At 40.4% G+C, this 24,506-nt stretch overlaps 1 protein-coding gene across 4 annotated transcripts in view; it reads left to right on the top strand.

Annotated features, from left to right (window-relative positions):
* The window catches only part of OSBPL1A (oxysterol binding protein like 1A), an 82,240-nt gene that overhangs the window by 16,457 nt on the left and 41,277 nt on the right, over positions 1-24,506 (top strand). For all 4 annotated transcript variants that reach the window (XM_080609812.1, XM_080609813.1, XM_080609811.1 and 1 more), the window contains 9 exons: positions 3,699-3,843; positions 4,601-4,668; positions 4,749-4,793; positions 6,769-6,842; positions 6,924-6,987; positions 7,910-8,011; positions 9,421-9,543; positions 10,660-10,741; positions 13,418-13,524. In XM_080609812.1, coding sequence (XP_080465938.1) covers positions 3,699-3,843; positions 4,601-4,668; positions 4,749-4,793; positions 6,769-6,842; positions 6,924-6,987; positions 7,910-8,011; positions 9,421-9,543; positions 10,660-10,741; positions 13,418-13,524 — 810 coding nt within the window. The remainder of the gene's footprint in view (positions 1-3,698; positions 3,844-4,600; positions 4,669-4,748; positions 4,794-6,768; positions 6,843-6,923; positions 6,988-7,909; positions 8,012-9,420; positions 9,544-10,659; positions 10,742-13,417; positions 13,525-24,506) is intronic.

Here is a 24,506-nt window from a genome sequence, read left to right as displayed (position 1 = left end):
TATAACGATGCTGGGGATGCACTATTCATTAGGGACTGTAGTGATAGGACAAGGGGTAACGGGTTGTGAGTGCTCCATCCCTGGCGGTGTTCAAGGCCAGGTTGGATGAGGCCTTGGGTGGCATGGTTTATTGTGGCGTGTCCCTGCCCATGGCAGGGGGGTTGGAACTAGATGATCTTAAGGTCCTTTCCAACCCTAACTATTCTATGATTCTATGATTTCTAATTGCCGTGACTTCAGATTATGAGTGCTGTGCACCTCATTACCTTGATAAGGTGCTGAACCCTCAAGGGTTTTCCAGCCTCCTTGTTGTCAGCTGCAAAATAAAGCTTTTTCAGCTGCTTTCATGTTTCTCAATACACTGTTGTAACTAGCAGTGTAATGGTTCTAGATCTGCTGGCTTAAGGTTATATTTTGTGGATACCTTAATTCAGTCATGGATGCCTAGGTTTTCACCACAACATGGTGTATTTTAAATCTTGAAAGTAAGGTTTTGTTACCATCTGTTGCAGCTGAAGTCTGTTTTTTTTAATGGGCATTCATCTGCATAGCACAATTTCTGCTGAGTAGGAATTGAAAACTGTGTGTTCATGCAGTCATAGTAACTCAAGCTGAGCAATACCATGGCGTGGTAAGTCTATTGGAGAAGCAAAACACAGAAGAATTGAGATTGGAAGGTGTCTCTTGAGACTATCCAGTCCAGCTCTTATTCACAGAGCAGAATAAAATAGAGCAGGTTACCCAGGACCATACCCAGTTGGGCTTTATTTTTTACATATCCAGTGTCTCAATGCTTGAACTAAAGCTTTTGAGAGTCCTGAAGAGTTTACTGGAAGTAAAACATGCAGTATTTAACACTTTCTACCTGGTTAGCACCTTTACTAATGACTTCTAGGTCATCAGAGCAGTCCAAATACATCTATGTACTTCTAATGGAAAATTCACAAGCCCGAGACTTGTATATTGAGATATTTGACATTCTCATCTGCCTAGAAGCCACAGTGAATGCCTATTCAAAATCTGTTTCCATCCTCTAAATTCTTTCTTCTGGTCTGAAGAGGCCTTGTCCTAACTCCTCACTTGAAAACTGTTTTAAAATCTTTGGTCATCCTTGTAATTTTTATTTGTACTTTTTGTACTATCCTCTTTGAAATGGAGAGGGAACCAGAGCTGTACACAGCACTCAAGATGTGGAAGGACGGTGCATTAATACACTGTCATGATTGTATTGTTTGTAATTAAAACACTGGCATAACTGATCTGTTCTTGATTCTGGTAATTTTTTACACTTGCAGCATTTGATGCTGCATGCCTGCTGACTAAGCTTTAAACTGACGTAGAAAAAGAGGGCTCCTCTAGAAATCTGTCATTTAAAGAACTACTTGCTCTTACGTGCCATATAACCATGTAACTCTTGCATGCACATGTAACTCTTCCTGTAAGCATTTTAATTTCTAAATGATTTTTTTAAACTATTTAGGATCTTTGAGCTCTGTATATGTGAGAACGACTATATGTTGACCTCTAAAACTTTTCAAAGTACTTGCCACACATTTGACCCTGATGCAGTTTTTTAGGTCAAGTCATAACTGATGTTTCTTGGAATTGTTTGAGTGCTTGGACTGCTGCCCATTGAATTACAATTTTAAAACTCATGATGACTTTTGAGGAAGTCCAGAGAACTTTCTCTACTTACAGTTCTATGGTGTAAACCTCCTTGACTTTCCTACCCTTAGGTTAGTACATCTGTGAAGGATTTGTGTAGCTCTTCCGAACTGTCCTTTATCTTGAGAATACTCATACTTTGCCTACTGATTTTTCAGGTCCTTCTGCTCCTACTGTATTATTTAATCTTTTTTATTAGCTATTTGCTCATGAATAGCTGCTTACATCTACTTTTACTGTAAGACCTAACACACCAGATCTTGTTCTTTACTGCCCTCCTTTTACAGCAGAGTGCCACTTCCATGAAAGAATACTATTCCATGAAAGATACTATTTTATTACTATCTTTCATGTTTCTTGATTATTTTTACCAGAAAAGACCATACTGTGTCTTGTGACACAATTTTCTGGAAGAGGTAGTTTAATGGGGCAGTTTATCTAAACCTTCTAATTGGACTTCAGACCACTTATTTTTCTCCCTTTCCTGCATGCACTTCAACTATATAACTGCTCCTTCTGTAGAAGCTTCTTGAAGTCAAATGGTAGTGGTGGCTTTGTGCTTCTCTGTCAAGATTCTCGCTACATCACAGTATGTTTTGCTACTGAAAGCTAGACCTTCAGTAGCTGAATCTTAACCCAGGCTTTTTTAGTCTACTTAAGGCAAAACCAGTATGTTTTTCCTGTGAGTTCTCAGACATACCATAAACTTACTGAAGTTACTGGAGAGCTTTTTATCTCAATTAGTTGATGCATGAAACTTTTTTCAAAATATTGCCTTGTAACAAGGTGTGAGCTGCTGAAAGCTCAGGCTTAAAAGGTGTGGAGGCAAGAAGTCAGGAGGCAGAGATAAAGCAGATGTAAACCAGCTGGTTGGAAAGAGGTAAAACCTAGAAGTCCTTGGCTCTCGAGTATTTGACCTCAGTGTTAATAAGGTTACAATTCTACAAGGTGTTTCTTTTGGAGTTGTATTCTTTTTTCAGTTGAGCTGTAAATAACAGCTGTAGCAGTTTACAGGACTATTTCTGAAGCACATTTATGGTCGTTACTGTTGATACTAACTTAAATTGCTGCCCTGGAATCGTGTTATTATGGGGCAATTTCTCTAAGATAGGATTTGGCCAATGCAGAAGGCTTAAACTGAGTTTCTCTAAAACTGTTGTCATGCATTTGTGACTCTAGTCTCCCAAGACTGCTTAAACTATAATGACTGACTGTCATGTAGAATGGTTTGGGTAGGAAACGACCTTTAAAGATCATCTAGTCCAACCCTGATGTAGGCATCCAATACTGATGTATTTGAAGTGCAGTGGTATTTTAGGATGGTTAGTATTGCTATGCATAATGACCTTTCTCTTCAATGGTGTCAACTTCTCAAAACATGTTGTGTCCAAGTCAAACTCAGGGTTTTTCTTTTTCTCCCTCTGTACATTAGAGCACCTGTGTAAAGTTCGCACAGTAGTTACACTTCAGGACATAGCTAAACTGTAATTGTGTAACAGATTGCCTATACTGAGAGCTTCTAAATGGCCTAGGATAGCTCAGTCACTGAGAGTGTCATGCCTGCCACCCTTCTATACAAAGTTTTTACTCTCTGAAACAGGGTGGCTGCACAAACTTGTTCTGGATTTAGCACTAGTCTGTGCTAACTTTCAGACTGTGCCTGGGAGTCTTCTACAGGGAACAGCAGATTTTGGTAGTAGAATCTAACAGGGCTGTTCTAGCAATGTAAGTGACTGAACTGCAATGCTGTGAGCTCTATCTGGAACTGTGCAACTGTGCAGGATAAATGTTTCCGTGCTGTGCAGTAGAGGTGAAATGGGTACAGCAAGCAAAAAACCAGAAGTTTGTTACTCTAGCTGAACATCTTGATTGTTGTAGCTCCTACCCTTCTCATAATACTTGCTACATGCCCTCTTTGTTGCCAGGTCTACACTGAAGCATCCTAGTTAGGAACAGCTGACTTTGAAAAGAATACACGTGGCATTTGGCAAGGGATCAAAACTGATAACTAAGTACAACTTTGTTTTTTCCAGTTGAACAGGCCCAAACCACCTTACATCAACTGTACAGATCAGATGGGGAACACACCATTGCATTGTGCAGCGTACCGTGCCCATAAGCACTGTGCATTGAAACTTCTAAAAAATGGAGCAGATCCTAAAATAAGAAACAAAAATGGTGAGTAGCAAATGCAAGTACACAAGGTATTAAGAGGACACAGAAATTCAACAGCTTCTGTAAGCTATGTTACTTAGCGCTCAATGTTCAGGGAAAATCTTGCAGTGCTTTACAAGCTTTGTATCACTAATAAAGGAAGCCCAACACTGACTAAATTGCAGGAGACTTAAGAACTGTAGCAAAATATGTATGTCTGCTTTCATTTTTCAAACTTTCTGATTTCTGAAAAATTTACTTGCTGTCTGTCTTAATTATGAAATGTGCCTGGCTTTTGTTTTCTTGATGCTAAATGGTGAATACAGGTAACAAAAAAGGAGTGGTAAGATTGGAGATGTGGCCTAGACAAAGTGACTCTTAAGAAGGCGGCTTGTAATGAAAACAAATCCAGAAAAGCTTTATGCAGATGTTGTGCAAACTGCATACTTGTTATCTGATTAAAGATGCCTCTATCTTGAGATCCATGAAACTTCTGTGCTGTTTTTATAGCTAAAGAGCTAAAAACAAGAGCAAAGGCCTCTTTGTGGCTAGTAGAACTCTGAAAGATGGTTCAGTGCACTAAAGTTTTAGAGCCTTTTCAGTCTTTGCCTGTGAGGAGCTTATGTTCCCCAATTTCAAGTAAACATAGAAGCTTGTGGAACTAAACTTTGATCGATAAGCAGAGTCAGAATATTTTGATCGATAAACAGTCAGAATATTTTGAAGTACATCTAGGTTTGTTTGCATCAAATTCTCATGCTTCGTCTTGGTTACTAAACAGATCAGACGCCCCTTGATCTAGCCCAAGGTGCAGAAATGAAACTGATACTGGGAGGTAAAACTGGAAAGGTAGGAACTTTTGTGTCCATTTAAAATGCCAATGCTGTCTACTTGAAGCTATTCCTACCTGAGCTTTAATTTCTATGCAGGTCGTCAACAAACCCTTGAGACGGTATGAAGGTCTCCTATGGAAGGTATGTCTTACTTGCTTTGCTAAAATAGTTTGCAAGATCACAAAGTATGTCCTTTTCTGTACTTAGTGAGAATTACTGTATGAGGGAGCTTTTCAATAATACATCTGTTAAATTACTTTATTTTAGTACAGTGGATAAATTATAGATGAGTTGGCTGGGTGGAACAGTTACTAGAGTCGTGGCACTTTAATCTTAACCTCAGTTCCTAAAAACTCTTCTTTTTTTTTTTTTTTCTTTATTTTCTTTCTTTCCTGAATGGATGGCTTTGACAATGTATGACTGATATTGCCACAAGTTCAGCATCTTCAAGAAATCTTAAAACCTAGATGACAGATGTCAGTCAAATGGTTGTTTAAAGCTTGTTTTGCTCTGATACTTAAGTGAATATTTTTCTCTTGTTAAAAGAAAAGAAAAAATCTCAATATCACAGTGTCACAGTATCACAGTATGTTAGAGATTGGAAGGGACCTCAAAAGATCATCTAGTCCAATCCCCCTGCTGGAGCAGGAATACCTAGATAAGGTTACACAGGAATGTGTCCAGGCGGGTTTTGAATGTCTCCAGAGAAGGAGACTCCACAACCCCCCTGGGCAGCCTGTTCCAGTGTTCCGTCACCCTCACTGAGAAGAAGTTTCTTCTCAAGTTTAAGTGGAACCTCTTGTGTTCCAGTTTGTACCCATTACCCCTTGTCCTATCATTGTTTGCCACTGAGAAGAGCCTGGCTCCATCCTCGTGACACTGCCCCTTTATATATTTATATACACTAATAAGGTCCCCCCACAGTCTCCTCTTCTCCAAACTATAGAGACCCAGCTCCCTCAGCCTTTCCTCATAAGGGAGATGCTCCACTCCCTTAATCATCTTAGTTGCCCTGCGCTGGACTCTCTCCAGCAGGTCCCTGTCCTTCTTGAACTGAGGGGCCCAGAACTGGACACAATATTCCAGATGCTGTGTCACCAGGGCAGAGTAGAGGGGAAGGAGGACCTCTCTTGACCTACTAACCACCCCCTTCTAATACACCCCAGGATGCCATTGGCCTTCTTGGCCACAAGGGCACAGTGCTGGCTCATGGTCATCCTGCCATCCACTAGGACCCCCAGGTCCCTCTCCCCTACACTACTCTCTAACAGGTCGTTCCCCAATCTATATTGGAACCTGGGGTTGTTCCTGCCCAGATGCAGGACTCTACACTTTCCCTTGTTGTATTTCATCAAATTATTCCCTGCCCAACTCTCCAGCCTGTCCAGGTCCCGCTGGATGGCAGCACAGCCTTCTGGCGTGTCAGCCACTCCTCCCAGCTTAGTGTCATCAGCAAACTTGCTGACAGTACACTCAATTTCCTCATCTAAATCATTGATGAATATATTAAATAATACTGGTCCCAGTACTGACCCTTGAGGCACTCCACTAGATACAGGCCTCCAACTAGACTCCGCCCCATAGACTACAACTCTCTGGCTTCTCTCCTTCAGCCAGTTCGCAGTCCACCTCACTACCTGATCATCCAGACCACACTTCCTCAATTTAGCTATGAGGATGCTGTGGGAGACTGTGTCAAATGCTTTGCTGAAGTCAAGGCAGACCACATCCACCGCTCTGCCATCATCCATCCACAATGTTATTTCCTCATAAAAGGCTATGAGGTTGGTCAAGCATGACTTCCCCTTGGTAAAGCCATGTTGACTGCCCCTCATAACCCTCTTATCCTTGACATGCCTTAAGATGGCATCAGTTTGTACTGAATAGCGGCCTCAACAAAACTTTTGTCTTTAGGTGTATCCAAAAAAGAAAGTATCGCTGTATGTTCTCAGGTTGCTGTGAAACACAAAGTGTCTTCCTAATGACTGCCAGTTTTCTGTAATAGCCTCCAAGCTATCAAACTTACTAGGAATAATAACCCTTCCTCTGTTAGTCTTACCTTGTCTTTTTTGTTCTGTGAGGGGTTTTTTGTTTATTTTCTAATTATTTTTTTTAGAGCTCACGATTTTTTGGTTGGAAACTCTATTGGATAGTTCTAGAACATGGAGTCCTTTCCTGGTATCGGAGACAGTAAGTTCTGTGTTTCAATGTCTGAAAAGTAATGTAAATAATTCCCATCTTCACTTTACTAAATCTCTCTTTCTTTCAAAGAGCTGATGCAGTGAATAATGATCATCGTCAGGGATGCAAGCATCTAACACAAGCTGTCTGCACGGTAGGAAGTGAAATTACTTGTAACTACTGTTGGGGGGTGAGGTGTTTATGTGATGGTGATCCAAACACATAGACAGTGAAACTTGAGGTAGGTTGGTAAGCATGCTTTTTCAAGAAGCAATGGTTCTTGTGAAGCAAATTATTCGTACATGGAAATAAATCTTAAATGTCCTATGCTTCTTTCCAAAGTCTTGAAGATTCAAACAAACATAAGGCTTCCTAACAGGATGCTTCTTCAGTTGTGCAAAACAACTGTTTAGGTCATGTGATGAAGAATAGCAAAGCTCTAGTTCCTCCTGTAGCTGTCAATGGTGACTTGTGACCGATTGTGTAACTTCAGCTGATCTCAGTTGGAGAACTGATCAAATCTGAAGGTGACTTTTGGAAAACTTCCTTAAATTCTGTTATGCCTGTGTGAATCCCTTTTGGAAGGGGTGAACAGAGGAAAAACAGATTAGGTGTCAGAAAGATGAAATGCTTAAGGAAAATGCATTTAAGATAATTTCAATGCTTTTTCTTCTATAACTAACTTGTCCTATCTCTACAGATTGGCACCACAGGTTCTGCTGAACTATAGTTACTTTTTTACTATATGAAAAGTGACTCCTGCTTTTCTATATCCACAAATTCCTTAATATTGGTGATCTTATGCCATTGCTGAAATTGTCTGAATCAAGTGATGTGAATATATACTATTTTGACATAAACCCCCTCTATATTATTCACAATGTGAAGTACAAGACAGCATGTTTTGTAAAACTGTTCTGACCAAGCTTTTTTGTTAACTATAGTTGTTTTGCATCAAAACGGAGGCAAAACCAGTTCTGAGTCAAGAGGATTTTTCTACCTTGCTTACTCTTAAGTTTTTTTCTTTTTTTACTGATACGTTATACTAATTTTGTGTTTTCTTCTCATTGCTTTAGGTAAAATCTACAGATAGTTACTTCTTTTCTGTTAGATGTTTTGATGACACTGTTCATCGTTTCAAGATTCCTAAGAATAGCCTTCCATCTCAAACCAGAGAGGTAAGAATGACTCTTTATCAAAGGCTGAAAATGTAATAACTTCTGTAATTAATAATTTGCGTACTACTCACTGTAGATGCTTTAGTAGCAGGTTCAGTATCTTGATCATCAGGACTTGGTAACATGAGTGCAGATAACTGAATCTTATAGGCTGACTATAGACTAAATAGCAAAAATGGACAGATTGTCATTCTCTTTAAAATTAGTGTCACCTTGTTTTCTAGCTCTGTGCCTGTATTGTGCCTGTATTATGCTCTGTAGTCTAACTTCCTCTTTTTAACTTCTCCATGAGGTAAATTCCTATTGCAGCTTCCATTGAACTTTCATGGTTCATTATCCCAAACAAAAGAATGCTTAAAGGTACATTCTACTCTTAGCCATTCTCCCAGATGACCTAATAACTTGTGTTTTCCTCAAAGGTGGGTCTGAAACAAGAGAGTAACTTTAAGGGCTATTTGTACTGTAGTTACTTAATGTACTTCTGTAGGTGTATTAACTGGAGGTGAAGTAAGGGTGCAGGCAGCTGGAGTACTGTGTCCACTTTTGGGCTCCCCACTGAGAGAGAGATGAACATACTGAAAAGAGCCCAACAAAAGGCCGCTAAGATGGTTAAAGGAGCCAGAGGATCTCCTATATTGAGAAAGGCTGAGAGAGCTGGGGCTGCTTGGAGAAGGGAAGGGTTAGGGGATCTTGTCAGTGTATGTAAATACTTGAAGGGAAGGTGCAAAGAGGGATGGAGCCAGGCTGTCTTCAGTGTGTGCCTATTGCCCATGCATATGCAATACAGAAGATTCTCTCTGAACGTAAGAAACATAAGGGTAACTGAGCACTGGCAGAGGTTGGTCAGAAAGCTTGTGGAACCTCAGTCCTTGGAGAAATTCAGAAGCCACTGGGACATGGTCCTGGGCAACCATCTCTAAGTCGCCCTGCTTGAGCTGGGGGGTTAGACCAGATGACCTCCAGAGGTCCCTGCCAACATTGGCCATTCTGTGATTTGATGAACAGGAGAAGAATCTGCCTCACTTTTGATAGTGCTTGAGGTCTTGTGCACAGTTTGTCATGCATGAGGCAGCAGACTTTGTCACAGGGACCTTGCTCTCTGAACAGAAACCCAAAGATGCAAAATGCATTCCCTAAAGGCTTAATTGATGTGACTTTTTTGTGACTTTGGATAGACTGAGGGGTGGGTTACATTTGTGTTTGAACTTTAATCAAGTAAGCCTGTAGCACTCTTAACATACTAAAGATAGCCTGTAGTCAATTTTAAACAATCTATTTTCTGCTTATTAAGGGGTCTCGGTTTACTAATGAATGTCACATCAACAGAAAACTTTAATTTGTTCTTTTGTACGTATGCATGTATGGGCATTTGTATGAACTGTGGTTTGGTTTTTCTTTTTTCCACTCAGAGTTGGCTGGAAGCAATAGAAGACCACTCTGCATATAGCACACACTATTGCACCCAGGAACAGTTGAGTAGCGATGATGAAGATGATGCAGTACTTGTTACATACCTACAGGATACTCTGAAAGTATGTACTGAATTTGGCTCATGCATCTAGGTGGCTGCAGATTAGTCCTGTTTTGAGATACTTTAGTGTAGTTTTAGCTAAAAGTAATGATTTTTTTATTCCCATGGATGCATAAATGTCACTTGTATTTGCGCTGCTTACTTCAGACTGTATGTGGAAAATGATATGTTTATCATAGCTACAAGGCTGTGATTTTTAGTTTTACTAGCCTTACTGCAAGGTAGAAAGTTGCTTGACTCCTCAGCCAGGAGAGGGAGCCTTGTGTACTGTACTTGGTGACACACACAGAGACTGGAGGATAACAAAGCTAACCTTTACTGAGCTCTACCTCTATAAAACCGACAATGAAATGGCTTAGAAATGACTCTTTTAACATCTCAGGTCACATTAGATGTGTTGTAACACTGACTGTTCAGACTTGCAATGAAAGTGAGTCTTCCTTGATAATTGTAGTATTCAGTCTGTGATTCGTGCTTTTTGCCATACATAAACTTCTGAAACCTTTCACTTTAAGGGAAAGTTGACACTGTAACGCAAAAATCTTCATGTGGCTGAACTCCACATGGCTTGTGCCATACCTTGTGGTACAAGAACTCAAGGTAGCCTTTGGCAGAATACAGAAGATAACTGGTGGTGGCAGTTCTTAGCAGCCTACAGAAGAAGACGGTATTATCTTAGAGATAACTGTCTCCAAATTCAAACACTGGCTTGGAATATGATCTTGGGCTGGATTCTTGCAAGTTGCTGTACTTGCCATACATCAGTCAACCTATGCATTTGCTTATTTTGGCTTTAGGTTTGTCAAAGAACAAGCAAAGGCTCTTCCTGGGTTTTCAAACTTCTTAATAAGGAAGAGGTGGAAATACAAAAGAGGTACATACAACATAGCTTTGGGGTTTGGTTTGCTATGCTAATTTAAAGAGAAACCAGTCAGCAATATAATGTGCAGCAAACTTCTGTTTTGTACTTGAAGATACTTCATTTCTTTCAGCTTTAATGTATCTGTCACTGGCAGTCTTTAAGATCTAATGCTCTCCAAAGTTAAAAATTTCAGTATAGTTAAGAGAGTTCTTAGAACAAGGCACTTCTGAACTAGCTCTCCTTGCTGTCTTTCAGAAAGCACAAGCTTGCCAGCAAAGACTCAGTAAAGAGATTTCAGACTTTCTTGCAATGGTTAAATCTTTGGATGCTACAAAAGGTAAAACTTGCTCTTGTAAAATTCATTTTGTTACCAGGCAACTAATTTTCTCTTTTTAAGCAGCACATGCTTTAATTTCACTGAAATTAAGTTTTTTGGGAGCTTGAAAATATACACTGTTTTCCTCATTTAAAAAGATTCTAATAAAGGAACATTATAGTAATTGCTAAGAACTAAGATGTCAGAGAAGCAACTAAGTAGTTTGGAAGAAATTTTCTTAGTGGCTGTAAATGTCGTGAAAGTGCCTTTAGATACAATGCTTATTGAGTAGTATCATAGGAATATAACGCAGGGGTTCACTTTCAAGGTTTTAAAATATCTGTGGTTGGTAGGTTACTGCAGAGCATAAGTGTCCCGGAAGAGAGACAACTTGCTAGCTGTCTTAGTCTAGCTTTCCCCTCAAAAGTCGACTTGTCTTGTAGTGAGTAGAAACACAATGGAATCTAAGATATGGTAAAGGGATGATACAGAGCGGCATGTTTCAGGGAACTGTGGGCATTGCGTGATGGGGTATATTCCACAGACTTCTGCCATGAGTTTCATGCCAGATTTGAACTTGTTGGGCTTCATTTTTAAATAACTCTTAAATTAACATGTACCTGTATTTCTGCACCAAAAATAAAAGTGCAAGAATCAAGCTCTTGAGATTAGAATATTTCATTTAATGCCTTAAACATGTACAGAAGTTACTTGCATACTAAACACACAAAGGAGTTCTGTAAAAACCTCTAACAGTTGCTCCTTTCAGCCTGAGTCTTAGTTACATATTGTGACTTAAATTTATGAAGCTTAAACTACAGAATAAGTTGTTTATTTGTACAAATAATCTGTAGTCTGTACTAGAATAACAGTTTTGGGAGGAGACAAGTTCTTCCTTCTCCATCCCTCTGCTTTCTCAAAAGGAGTCTAAAATACAGCTTTTTTTTTTTTTTTTTTCCCTCACATGCTACTGGGGTAAGTTACTGTGTGACATTGACCCATCTTGCAATAACCAAATCTTTATTTCACAAAGAAAAGTAAGATTTCATAATAGATATTTTATTGGGAAGCCTTAATAATACAGTAAAACTGAATTCTTCACAAAAAATCAGTTTGAAAATTAGCATGAGGAGGTAAGATCCCTTTGGTAGATGTGAGGGCAAGGTTCTCCAAGCCAATACGGCTGACCTGAAGAACCAGTAAGGGCATTTGATTTTGTTTTTTTACTAGTAAAGAACTTGAATGACCAAAACCTATAGCAAAGCAAACACAGGTAATCTCTCTTTCCTAGAAACTGCTAGTCTTGACTGGTTGCAGTAGTTAAGTTCCTATTTTCCTCCCAAGGAATGTTTAATTTGATGAGACAGCTGTTTCCAGGCTCACGTGTAACCTCTAAGTCTCAACAGGAAAAACTGCTACAATTCTTCCAGTTCTCACACTGGGCTGATGTGGTGTCTTTGAAGTATTTGAGTCCTCTCTGGCTCCAGAAGAATGCAGATTTGAGTTAAAAGTCTTTCTATGTGGAACTTCTCCCAAAAGCTTTTGAGTAATATAAAAATAGTTATCTTGGCACCTGATGCTTAAACTTCTCTCCCTAAATGTCTCAATGTGCTATTCTAATGTATCTTTGAGATACATGCATCTTATATGTTACAAATAAAGATTTATCCTGCTTCTGCGTGCAGTGTGCTGTCCCTTGCTAGATGTTTTTGATAGCTGCTTTAAATAGAGACTCCTAATTTCAGTGTAGTAGTGAGCTTTAGTATCAAAGACAACAGTTAATCTGTGGATATGTACTGTGTCTTGTCATGAACAAGCAGTACAAGTTACAAAATTCAAGAACTATCACTGTCAGACCTCTTTAATCTTTCTTCTTGTGACATCAGCTTGAAGCAGCTGAGTTACTAGACAGTGTCAACTGATCCTGGAGTCTGTGGCCACTAAATGAACACTAATTTTAATTGCAATAAGTATGCTTTCTGAGAGAATGGCTTGCTTGACTTCTGAGGAATTGGTGAACATCACAGAACTTCAAAGATGAACTCAAATTTTTACTAGCTGTTTGGGTTATCATGATTTCCTACTGGTTCTAGACATGTAGCCGCTTCTATAAATGGTCATGGAAGTTTGGATGTAAGGTAGCATTGCCCTGTATTACTTATCCAGAAGATGAGTCCATGAAAATAAGATCACCTTCTTCTTCATTTATTGATCAGTGCCTTTGTAAATCCCCATCTATTTTTTCAAATCTAAATCTCCAGCTGCACTCTGTAAGCTTTTTCTCTACATTTCTCACTTTAACTTATCTTAAACCAGTGCTGTATCCTTCATATTTAAATTGTCACCTGGCAACTCAGCCTTTTAAATCTAGAAAGTGGTTAAAAGGAGATTGCTGCTAGTCACTTTTTCTGTATCTTGCTGACATAGCTTACTCCCTGTGCTTTCTAAGCCATGCTAAAAGAGAAACTCAATTCATTAATGTGCCATTTATGCTAGCACTAAAGAAAGGATGCAAAAGAAAGAACGTATGTTCCCTCAGTGCTTCTTTTGCTTGCCCTTTACTCACACAGATCTTGCAGTGCACCAGCCTTCCTGTAGAATATGAATGCTATGTCTGTATTACTTAAAAGAAAAAAATGATTCAGAGTCCTGGTGTTTACAATGCCCCCCTAACACTACTGATCTTTGGTGTTTCAGGAATATCTTCTCCCATCCTGCAAAAAGTTGATGTGGTCTCTGAAGTATCCCAGAGAACATGTGAGGCCCTGGCTGACTGTCTCAATCTATTTACAAAGCAAGAAGGGGTATGTAGTGTGCTGTGTGGGTTTGTAACGGGTTGAATAGCTTAGTATGTTTTGCTAGCTCCCTACTTACCTCTTACAAAAGTAAATACACAGACCCATAGGACTTCATATTGTTGGTAAGCTGTCGTTTCATATACTGAATGTGATGAAAACTCATGCTTCTAGAGTAGCAAAGTTCCTCTAAAAAAGCATATCTTAGTATAGGTGTTTGGAAGAGGCACAGACTTTTCCTACAAACTACTGCTTGTAATGTTCAAACTGAATGCTTGAATTCCGTAAAGTGGGTACTTATCTGAAGGTTAAAATATTGAGAAAATTCATCTTTTTTTTTTTTTTTCCTTAACTGGGTAACTGAAGTGTTGAACAATATTCTGAATTTATTTTTCAGACCATGTGCTTAGTGGGTGTGCGAATGCTATGTATTGAACTTCTGGCTTTCCCAGTGACAAATATCTTTCATGGTGTTAAACATAATGCAGATGCTTCAAATTGGGAATATATGTCAAACTCATTAATTCCTGGAGTAGGAGGTCTGGTATTTTTCTTCCTTCTCGAAGATACCATAGTACCATGGAATAAACTTGCCTTCCTGTATTATGGTAACAGTAATCCCTCAGTTAGCCTCTTGCTGTCATCAGTAGGCTGTGTTTCAAAATGAGGTTTGTGTTGGTGCCCATTAGTCTTCTAGTTATTTAAGTGAGCTGCAAACACTGACTTCATTGTCTAGGTTTGGTTTAAGATATTCCCCCCCCCCCATTCCTTTCCAAGCCTTTTTGTCTCCAGTCATGAGTCTTCTAGACTCACTTGAGTCAAGCTCTAGCAGAGTGGAACAAGCACTGCTTTTTTACATTGAGTTTTTCCTTTAAGAAAATCTAATATTAAAGTTGCCAGTGCCATTTGTGGATGTGGGGGAAATTGTTACACCAGTGGGTGTATAGTGCTAGTTAGTATTCCTTAATTGTGTTGGCATCTTGCTTCAAGCCAGACTAAAATAGCTTTCCAGAGTGGAGTATTACAAAACATATGGTGAAATTGTATGTCACCTTGCTTGAACTTGGATAATCTCAGTAGGTGTTACAGAGGCCTTATTTTAATCTGGAAGCACATAGATTTGGGTAGAGGGATAGGCTGATGTGTGAACTTGAATTTCCACCATAGCTACTGAAATCAGTTGGTCATGACAGGAAGATGTGATCCTGGAGAGTTTTGTGCCTTGGTATTTTTAAACTTCCAACTGCTGCAATTCCAGAATATAATTCAGGCTTTTAAAGATGCCATAAGCTTATAAGGAAATTTGGCAGTCTCTTCCTGAGACTTGAACCTTTATAAAAAGTTATGTGCCTTGAGTGTTGATGTCCTTAAACCCACCACACTTGGTTTTGTTTTCTTCTGTAAGATGTTGCCCTGCTGTTTGCCATTCAGTGTTGATTTCTAGACTGTAATTCTGTTGGTGTCACAGAAGCAATATATTGGGTTCTGCATTAGCAAGTGATAGGATCCTGATTAAATGCTTTAATATTCCTTCCAAGTATATTGAATGGTAAAGCATAACTCTAATGTGTCAAGCTCTAATATAAAACACTTGTCTAAAATACTCTAAGAAAAAGGTGGGTTGTTTTTTTGTTTGTTTTTTGGTTTCCCCCCCCCCCCTCAGTGTTTCTGTCCTGATCATGATGACAATAATGTAGGCTTAGGTGCTGTACGTGTTTGGGAACAATTGCCATGAATGCCCTGCCCAGGGAAAAACTGGCTGCTGTGAACTTAAAACTGCCAAACCACCTTCATAGAATCATGGAATACCAGGTTGGGAAGGGACCTCAAGGATCATCTGGTCCAAATTTTCTTAGCAAAGCATGAGCTAGACTAGATTGCCTAGCACTATATCCAGCCAAATCTTGAGAGTGGCCACCACTGGAGAATCCACCTTCAGGCAGGATAACACTACAACTGTTGTTAAAAGCTTCTTTCCTGCATGTCTTCTTGTCTCTGAGCTTATCTTGTTGTCAGCTGGACTGTTTGACTGCAGCTTGTCTTGTGGTCAGTCCCAGAGAGGCCTTCTGCTGACTAGAGAGGAATTAATTGCTCCACAATACCTTTCAACTGCATTGTGCATGTCCCAGGAAATCATGTTTTCTCTAGAACTGCCTTCTCAAGCTTGGTACTTTTTTATCTTGCCTTTTTAAGGAGCATTGTTTTCTCTAACTTAAACTGTCAGCATACCAGCAGCTGCTGCTTGACTAACGTGGAGAGGCTGCAAACTTAAGTAAGGAGAACTACAGTGCATGCACTCTTTACCTTTTAGAGAAAAGTTCGTGTTTGGTATTACCCATCTCTGTGCTGTGTAAACGGTAGCGTAACTGTGCAGCCATCAGCACATGAAACCGCTAATCTAGCACTGAGGGGAAAAAAAAACGATATGAAGGCTCAGTTCTCCTCCACTCGCTTTAGAAATGTGCGTGAGCGTGATCCCCGAACGCTCCAGCTGTCCGCCGCTCGTTTTCCCCAGTGCCGCCGTGCGGGGCGGGGCGGGCCGTGCCCCGCGTCGGTGGTGGAGGAGCAGGGCGGCCGGTTCCTCGCTGTCTCCGGAGTGGCCGGCGCGGCCCGCTGCGGTGCCGGCTCCGGGAGAAGGCGTGACCTCACGGCTCCGCACCGCGTGAGCCGCCATAGAGGGGAGCGGGGGAGCGTCCAAAAATAACTTATTGCGGCTGTGGCGGGGCCCCGTGCGGGGCGGCCCCGGCAGGCTCAGGGACCGCGTACCGGGAGGGTGAGCACGGGGCGGGCGCCCCTGCCCCGGCGGCGAGGCGGGGTGCGGCCTGTCAGGCCGTGTTTACCCGGCCTGGGAGCGGACTCGCTGCCCCGCCGGTCGCGGTTGGTGTTCTTCCCGCTGCCCCTGACGGTGCGCGCCGCCGGAACGCGGAGCATCGCGCGGGCTCTCGCGGGGCGCGCACGACTCCTCCGCCCTGCGCCGCGCTGCGCCGCACCGCACAGGGGTGTCCGCCCGAGTCCGCGGCGTGGTGCAAGGTGAAGGGGCCGACCCGGCAGGTGCTGCTGCTGTCGCCGGTGCTGCAACCCGCGGCCGGGTCTGGAGGCGGCTGCTTGGCCGTCTGACATCGGCTCCGCGGTACGTACTGTGAGCGGTTCGCTGGGGCTGGGGTTTTTTCTTTCCTGACATTGGGATGAACCCTTCGGTGTCGAGGGTTCTTGTCGGTACGGATAATTCATGTGGAACGATGGAAACATGTGAGGGGAAAACGAAGGTAATTTGATTGCTTTAATTCGAGTGTGTATTGAGGCGTTTGTGTTGGAAGTAGTGCAACTTGAACGTTTTCTGCAGTGACTTTGGCACAAGGTTAGTAAGTATTGTTTCTAAGCAGGACTTCTCGCGTACCATTTCAGGCAGATACCAGGACTTGCATTCTGAAAACAGTTTGATTCTAGTGGTTTTGTATCTGAAGGTGTTTTTATATAGTTGTAGAAGTTTAACTTACACTAGTGTGCAAAGAATCTTATCTGCTGCATTTTCTGGATGAGCTTAAAATTTACCTCCAGTACTTGAGCTGCATGCACTGAAGCTGTATGGAACTGGTAGGAAAGGTACTCTTTAGGGAGATCAGCTTTATTTTCAAGTTTGCATCTTCATTAACCAGTGCTAGGTAAAGTGGGCTGATGAGTGTCTTGGCTTTCCTAAGTCTTGATTTTACCATCAAAGGTTATATCGAACAGTAAATTAAGAGCTTGTATGAGTTTAAAACAAAGAGTAGCTATAAGCTGACTTCATTTATAGGCCGTGGCTTTGATCTTCTTCCTTTGTTTGTAGGTGTTGTAATTCTTTCTAGGTTTCTGGTGGTAGGTGGGTTTTTTTTGTGGGGTTTGTTTTGGTTTTTGGGTTTGGTTTTTTTTTGTATTGTTTTTGTTTTTTGTTTTTGTTTTTTGTTTTTTCTTTTTGAAAGTGGATTTGTTTACAAGCTGATGAAAACCCTTAGCTGATAAGGGAGTTAGAAATGTTTCTTCATGGCTTGGTTTAAAAAGTTGTATACTCAGCTAGGTAGAATTCATCATAACAAATTAAGCTTGCCATTTTTACAGAGACTTTCAGGTCAGAATGCTGGGGTCATTGTCCTTGAAGTCAGTTAGCTTTACCACGGCATAACATGCTCTCTTGTATTTGTATCTAACGTCCTTTAAATGAAAAATGCGCACATGGTTCAACTAGCAATCTCTACAGGTTCAGTGTACTGCCTTGGTTTATCTCGTATTTCTTGGAAACATAATGGAATGTCCGAGGGTTGGATGTGTCTGTGTGTGTTCTTGGCATGCATGCCTTTTGGGATCCACATAGTTGTCTTTAATACGTGTCTGGTTTGTGGTCTGGAAGACATGTATGAGCGTGGCTGTTACCACTTAAACCTACCACCCTCCTGGATTGTGGATGGAGAAGGTGCCTATAAGCTGTGTCCAGGTAGCTCCTTAATGGGATTTTTTTATTATCTGTCTCCTTGTGGGGCTGGAGGTGAGGGGAGCAGTGATAGTCTGCAGTCAAGGGAGAGAACTACTGATATGAGCATCCTGAGCAAATCTGTCTAGGAAAGTTCTTGAGTCCATCAGCACTCTTTTTCTGCCACCTGGTAATGCAGTCTGCTACACTGACCTCTATAAGGTCTTGGGAGCTGTTGGTGTGGGGAGGGAGAGGTGAAGAGGGAGTAAGTCAAAATCAGGGAAGCTAAGAAAGATGTTAATTTTATGATTTTTTAGTTAAGTTTTTGGGGAGGGGATTGTGCATTTGCTGGTTGTTGACTAGGTTGTTCCACCTAGAGCTGTGGGATCCTTAACCCCTTAAGTCATGAAACCAGTACCCGTGTTTCTCTTCTCTTTCTTCCTTGGGCTTTGAAACAGGTGACACCCCTGTTTTTTACTTCTTCCTTTCAAGCACTGGAGCAGAGCATTTCTGTTGTCCATCCTGTCCTGAGGCTCCCACTGAAAGTCATGGAAATCAAGGCAGCACCTCAGTGTGTCAAGGCCTGTAGGCAATGCCCCAAATAATTGAAATGCTGTTCAGCTTGCAAATCTCGGGAAGTGAGTGGTTTTCAGACAGTTGGGCACTCTTGTGTTGAGAGGCTTGAGGTGTGTCTGCATGAAGAAAACCTTTATTGGCTGCATTGAGTCTCTAACTGACTTAAACCTATTTCTGTCTCTCTCCTCCAAATAAGTAGAAATGTACTAGAAATGCTTAGTGCAGCTTGAATCCTGACTGAAAGAAACAAGTTCATTGGAAGGTTCTCTGTGCTTAGGTGCCCAGGTAAAGACTGGTGTGTTTTCCCTTTTGCAGAAGAGCATGAGATATAATTGTCGTGAAGTTACGTATAGGCATGGCATACAGGAGAACAAAGCTACTGACAGGAAAGTCATTTGGCAGGTTGTTCTTCCTGTTAGAACATCAGCAGTTCTAGTCATGCCTTGATGATTCTTGCTGTACTAATTTTTCGATGCTGTGTATGCATATGTCTTTCACCTGTGCCAGAGCTCTAAGGAGATCTTCAAATTGGAGGAACTTGATAAGTCGAATGTTTGTGGATGGCATTCTACCTCTGGAAGCGTGGGGTTTTTTTTCTGCCATTGTGCTGCAGCCTAGCAGATAGGAGGCTAACTACAGTTCTGTGAAGACAGCGTCCTTATCAATATTATGTAAAGGAAGCAGTTTAGTGAGTCCAACGTATGTAGGAGATAGGGGAGTTAAAGAACATAACTTTTTGTCAGAGACTTTCCTAGAGCAGCCACGATTGAATAGGTCACCAGAGCGGGTAGATAAGCTAAGCAGCAGCCCAGACGGAAGCTTGTTAAAATAACAAATACTGGGACTCCATTCAGGGAAAAGATAAGTAAGTATTTAATGCATTTCTTCTTACAAAAGGGTACTATGTATGTTGACAGAATGCGTAAATTTTTAAGTAGCTGATAAGATCCTTAGTCAAGTGCCGTTTAGGAAAGGCTTCTGGGTGGCAGACAGTCCTGACTGACAGAAGGATGCCTGGATGTTACCGTAGGTCTAAATGATGAATGCGACTGGTCTTTGTAAGTACAGCACAGTCCCAACTTTTTGCTTGTTTTAGTTGTTTGTCTTTTTTTTTTTTCCTTCTTAAGAGCAGGCACTTCAAAAGTTAACCTTTTTCTTTGTAGTTTGTGATATCTTTGAATAAAATATGGCAGTGACATACTAATTTCTGATGACAGAGAAACTGTTACTGACTTGTAGCTGTACAGGCCTATGTGAAAGCTGCTCACACAACTCGTCTGAGTATTCTCCTCTTGGTAGTGTACCACCCAACTCAAAGCACATTGCTAACATGTTCTTGCACTTTCCAGAGTGGATTAATGCTTTTTCAAAGCTTGGCTTGTAGATAATTTTTTTTTTTCTTGGTAGTTGTTAAGCAGCCTTGTGTAAACATAACTTGGAATCCATTCATGGGCCTCTGGGGAAACACAGTGTAAAAACGTGTTAGTTTGAAATGAGACTTCTCACTGTTTCTGCGGCTCTTGCTCTGAGATTTACTTCTGTGATCTTGCCTATGACTTGTTTGGGGATTTTTAAATGCAAAAGCGTGGAGAAAAGGGGCTTTGCTGAAGCTGCAATGGGGAATGATCAAGTAGCAGTCAAGTTTAAAGGGGTGGTATTTGATATAGCAAACTTCTCAAAAACAAATTGGCAATTCTGTTTTCTGTGAATGTATTTGAAAATGATGCTCTTGCCTCTAAGCTTATAGAGAAGAAAAAAGAAATATATAACATGAAAATTTGCTTTCTGTGTTCTTGCTGCTTACTGCTATGATATTGCTTGTTTTTCTCTCCATTGTGCTTGGAAAACAAACTGGAGTGAGAAGGGTTCACACTTCTGTTCTATTGTCACTGTGATTTCATAATGGGCTATAAAGCTGATCATCTTACTGTCAGAGTTCTGGCTTAAGGTGTATCCAAAGCGTTTTGGAAGAATGGATGAACAGCATTGTTCTAAAACTTCCTTGCTCCTAATGCATTGTCAGGTAACAATGGTAACATTTCAAGAAAAAGATGGAGCAGCAAAAAACAGGATTTAAGGCTGAATAGCGCCTTATGTGTTAACTTTGTTTGCTGGGATTTTGCGTGCGAGTGTGTGAGTTGCTTGACTGCAGCAGCAGTCTGGCTAGGTGGTCTGGTTTTGTTTCTCAGCTGCTTAAAACATCAGAATGTTGAACTGAATAACTGCAATCACACACATTTGCTAATTCTCTGGAGGTGTATTTTCTCTCTTGACCTTTCTTTCTTTAAACATAGGGGGTTTATAATACTTTTTTTTTTCTCTAAAGCTGGTAAAAGCTAGTTTGTTAGAATTAATAATTAAAAAATATTTCTACACATACAAATTTAAAACAAATTTTAACTTTAAACAAATTTAATATAGCCTGTCTGGTACTGGATATTAACATGTTCTTTAAGGGAGATATGATATTTAACTTTTTACTACCCGTATGTTGTTCTAAAGGTATTGTCTCTGAGTAGCATAAGTAACTTAAGGCTTCATGTCATTAACTGTTGTCAAATCATCTTAAATTTGCCATGTGGTGGTGTTTTTTGCATGCTTTAATTGGCTTCCTTAAATGTCAGTGATTTCAAATGTCTTGCCTTGCGGCCTGGTAGGCTGTCCATTTGCAGTTGTGAGGTTGAGTATAAAATTACTTTCCTGGTGTTCTTTGTAGTGTTTTCAGTTGGTGTATTTTAGTCATTTCTAGTTCCATGTGGGGTTCTTCTTTGTTTGATTGCTTTGTTGTTGTCTTTTTTAAACTTAAGCTTTACCTGGCTGCAGTCTTGTCTTTCAACCCAAAGTGCCTTTTTTTCTAGTTTTTCATTCAATGACACCTTAGAGCTGATAATCATTTTTATAACAGAGGTAATAGTGGAATTTGACTTCTTGTCTGATACTTTTTTTTTTTTTTTTTTTTGAGTCTCATGAACCAAACATGTACTTGTTGGCCTCTCTCTTCCCCTCCAGCCAGCCAGTGACTTTAAAAGCTTATTTGGTTTTATTATTAATATTCCAAAATGTATTACCTATACTTGTTATGCTGTCCAGTGAAGAAATGCGTCAGTATAATGCTGACTGCTGAGTCACTGAGATTATCACTAGAATTAGTAAAAGGGCTGTGTTTAAAAAGTGGTTTATGTATTGAAAATAAATCATGTTTTTACAGTTTTCCTTGAAGGTACATGCCAGTCCTGGTCATCAAGGAATGTTAGTAAACTTTTTCTCCAGTTTTTGTATTGTTCTTGACATCACCCACTTTTAAATGCATCAATAATATCCTTTAAAAATTAATGTGTTATGTACAAATGGGAAATGCAGGTCTGTGCTATCCTATAAGGATAGTTGATAGGCACACACAAAGCAAATGATGATTCATTTATAGTAAAAAGCTGAGATGAATGTTGCTGCGAAGGAGTGGTAAGGTAGAGAGTCTCTTATGAATAAAGTTATTTGTTGTTACAAATATCCTGAAGAGTCCAGTATAAGAGGATGCCCAGCTTTGATGTAATCATAGCCCTCATCTGGATATCTCATCTTTGAATGCAGTTGGGAGTGACACCCATGCTGCGCTTACTTTGCATAGTTTTATGTTAAGCTACTAGTAAGGTAACTGTGGACTCAGTGATTTTTGATTAGGAATGTTTCCCCTCTCTCATACTTGTCGCTGCTACATTATTAATGTTAAAACTCAGACATCAATACATAACTCTGGGATCCATAGGTACACTAAGAGACTTACTGAATGGCTTTAAAACATGCCTATTTGAAGGAAGTGTGCAGCATACATCGTAACATAGGGGTACTCTTTAGCTTAGAACAGTTTAGTCACAGAAGCAAGCTATGAACTTCATCTGCTTTGGAGAATTTTGTGCTGCCAAATCTACACTGCTTCCACAATGTAAGCATGTTCAGGTACGTTGTTTGACCCTTGAACAGAAATACAGCTTCCTGCTAATCTTGAACTAATGGTGTTGCTATTGCAGGTCCCTTTTTTGAGTTGAGAACTATCGTGAGAGAAAGGGTAGGGAAAACAAAACAATTCTTGCCTTGTCTGGAAGCATTTAGTTTAGCTGGTCAGAGCATCAGCCTCTAAGCCTTGTACAGGTCTATTGTAGCAGAAGAGCATCTGCAAGAGCTTGGAGGGTGAACTGAGAGATGTGAACTAATGGGACATAGTCATATATGTGAATTTTATCGTCATGGTAGGAAATAATCTCAAATTGTCAAGATAATGGCATAGTTCCTCTAGATAATGTAATCCATGTATGTTAGTAGCTTATACCTTTCTGGAAATGCCAAGAAGGTTATTAATTGTGAAAATATTCCATGCTATGAATGCAAATTGGATTGTCTGTTGTTCCAGTGAAACACCTTGCTGCAAGGTCAGACAAATGAAATTGAGGTGAAAATGAGCTGGCTGAGCCTTTTAGACAGCTTGAAACCTTAGACAGTTGCATCTGTGCCTTATGGATAGCGGAAATCTGGTTTTGTCTGACCTGCATCTCTTCCAGCTCTGAAGCCACATTTCAGGCTGAGGGCTAAACACTAACCTCACACAAGGTTCCCCGTGTGGAGCTTGTGGCACAGACAACTAGCTTCAGAAGTGTTAATATTTTAATAGGAAGCTGGTTTCACTCTGAGTCAACAATGCATCCAGTTGTGTAGCAGCACTAGTAAGCCAGTAAGATCCAACAAAAACATAGCAAAACCATGACAGTTGCTTCAAAAGAGAAAAGATTAGTAAGTGTATTCACTGTGATCCAAATGAGTAGTTTGGGGAGGGGATACAAAGGGATTGATCAAAGCAATTAGTGGTGTATACGGAAGAATACTTAAGGGAAGTAGTTAGATCAAAACTGCCTTAAGATCTATTTTCGAAACAGTCCTTAAGAATAAAAAGGAAATGTTTCCTGTGTGTGTTCTTAAGAACCCTTCCATCTTTAAGTCTGGTCTCCCTGTTTGTGAGACTAAGCAAACTTCAAAGATGTCCAGAGTCTCTCAAAGGGAAAAGACGTCAGAAAAAAAGACCCTACCAGATCTGAAAACGTGCAGTGCTCTACTGGTCTAGTCCTGTTAGCATCAGTATAATGTGTCAGCTTAAATAAGACCCTTAGTTCAGGTAAGGTTACTTGTGATGCGTGCCTGTGAGGTAACAGAAGCTTAACCTCAGTAGAGCAGCAAAACATCTTTGGGATGTGGTGGCGGGTTTTGGTTTTTTTTTTTTGTCTTTTCCTGGTAATCTTGTAGCTCAACTTGAAATGAGCTTCTCCAACATGTACAGCACTGCTGATGTCATTCAGTCCTGGCTTGTTTTGGCATAGGTGATTGGCAGATGTGAATAGCAGCCATATTTAATTTCAGCTTTACTCGGAATAGAAACAATACTTAACAGAAAAATGACAAAATCAGAAGGCTTTTGTTTGAACTCTTGAGACTTGACCAGTTGTTGTTATAATACTGGAACACAAGTAGGCACAGAATGCGCTATGAAATCTGGGAACTTCTGCAGCTCTCAAATATAAGGATTTCATGAGAGTCATCATTTTACAGGCAAGTTGTCTAATTAAAATGTAAGATACTTTTGAGAGGAAGACTTGGAATTACCATTATCTCACTTCAGAAACAAACCAGAAAAAGCTCTGTTAATTCTTGACTGGTGCGGGATCACTTTGAAGAAAGCAGTTTTTCTGATAAAAAAGCTTAAACCCAAGCTTTTAAGCTGAAACCATCTTTCTAATCTGCCATCAGAAATTAAGTATTTGCAGTTCGCTCTTGCATTCCTGGATGGTTTTTTTGGCTCAGAACTGCAACATTCTCAGCTAGTTAAAACTGCTGTGCTTCATCAGTCTCTGAATAAACAAACTTTGACATAGCCAAATGTGGAAATGGGAGAGGGAAAGGAAGGCAGCAAGGTCCATGTTGAAGAGGA

The sequence above is a fragment of the Psittacula echo genome, assembly GCF_963264785.1.
Source record: "Psittacula echo genome assembly, chromosome: 2".
NCBI classification, from domain to species: domain Eukaryota; kingdom Metazoa; phylum Chordata; class Aves; order Psittaciformes; family Psittacidae; genus Psittacula; species Psittacula echo.
This window is presented reverse-complemented; position numbering and strand designations above follow the sequence as displayed.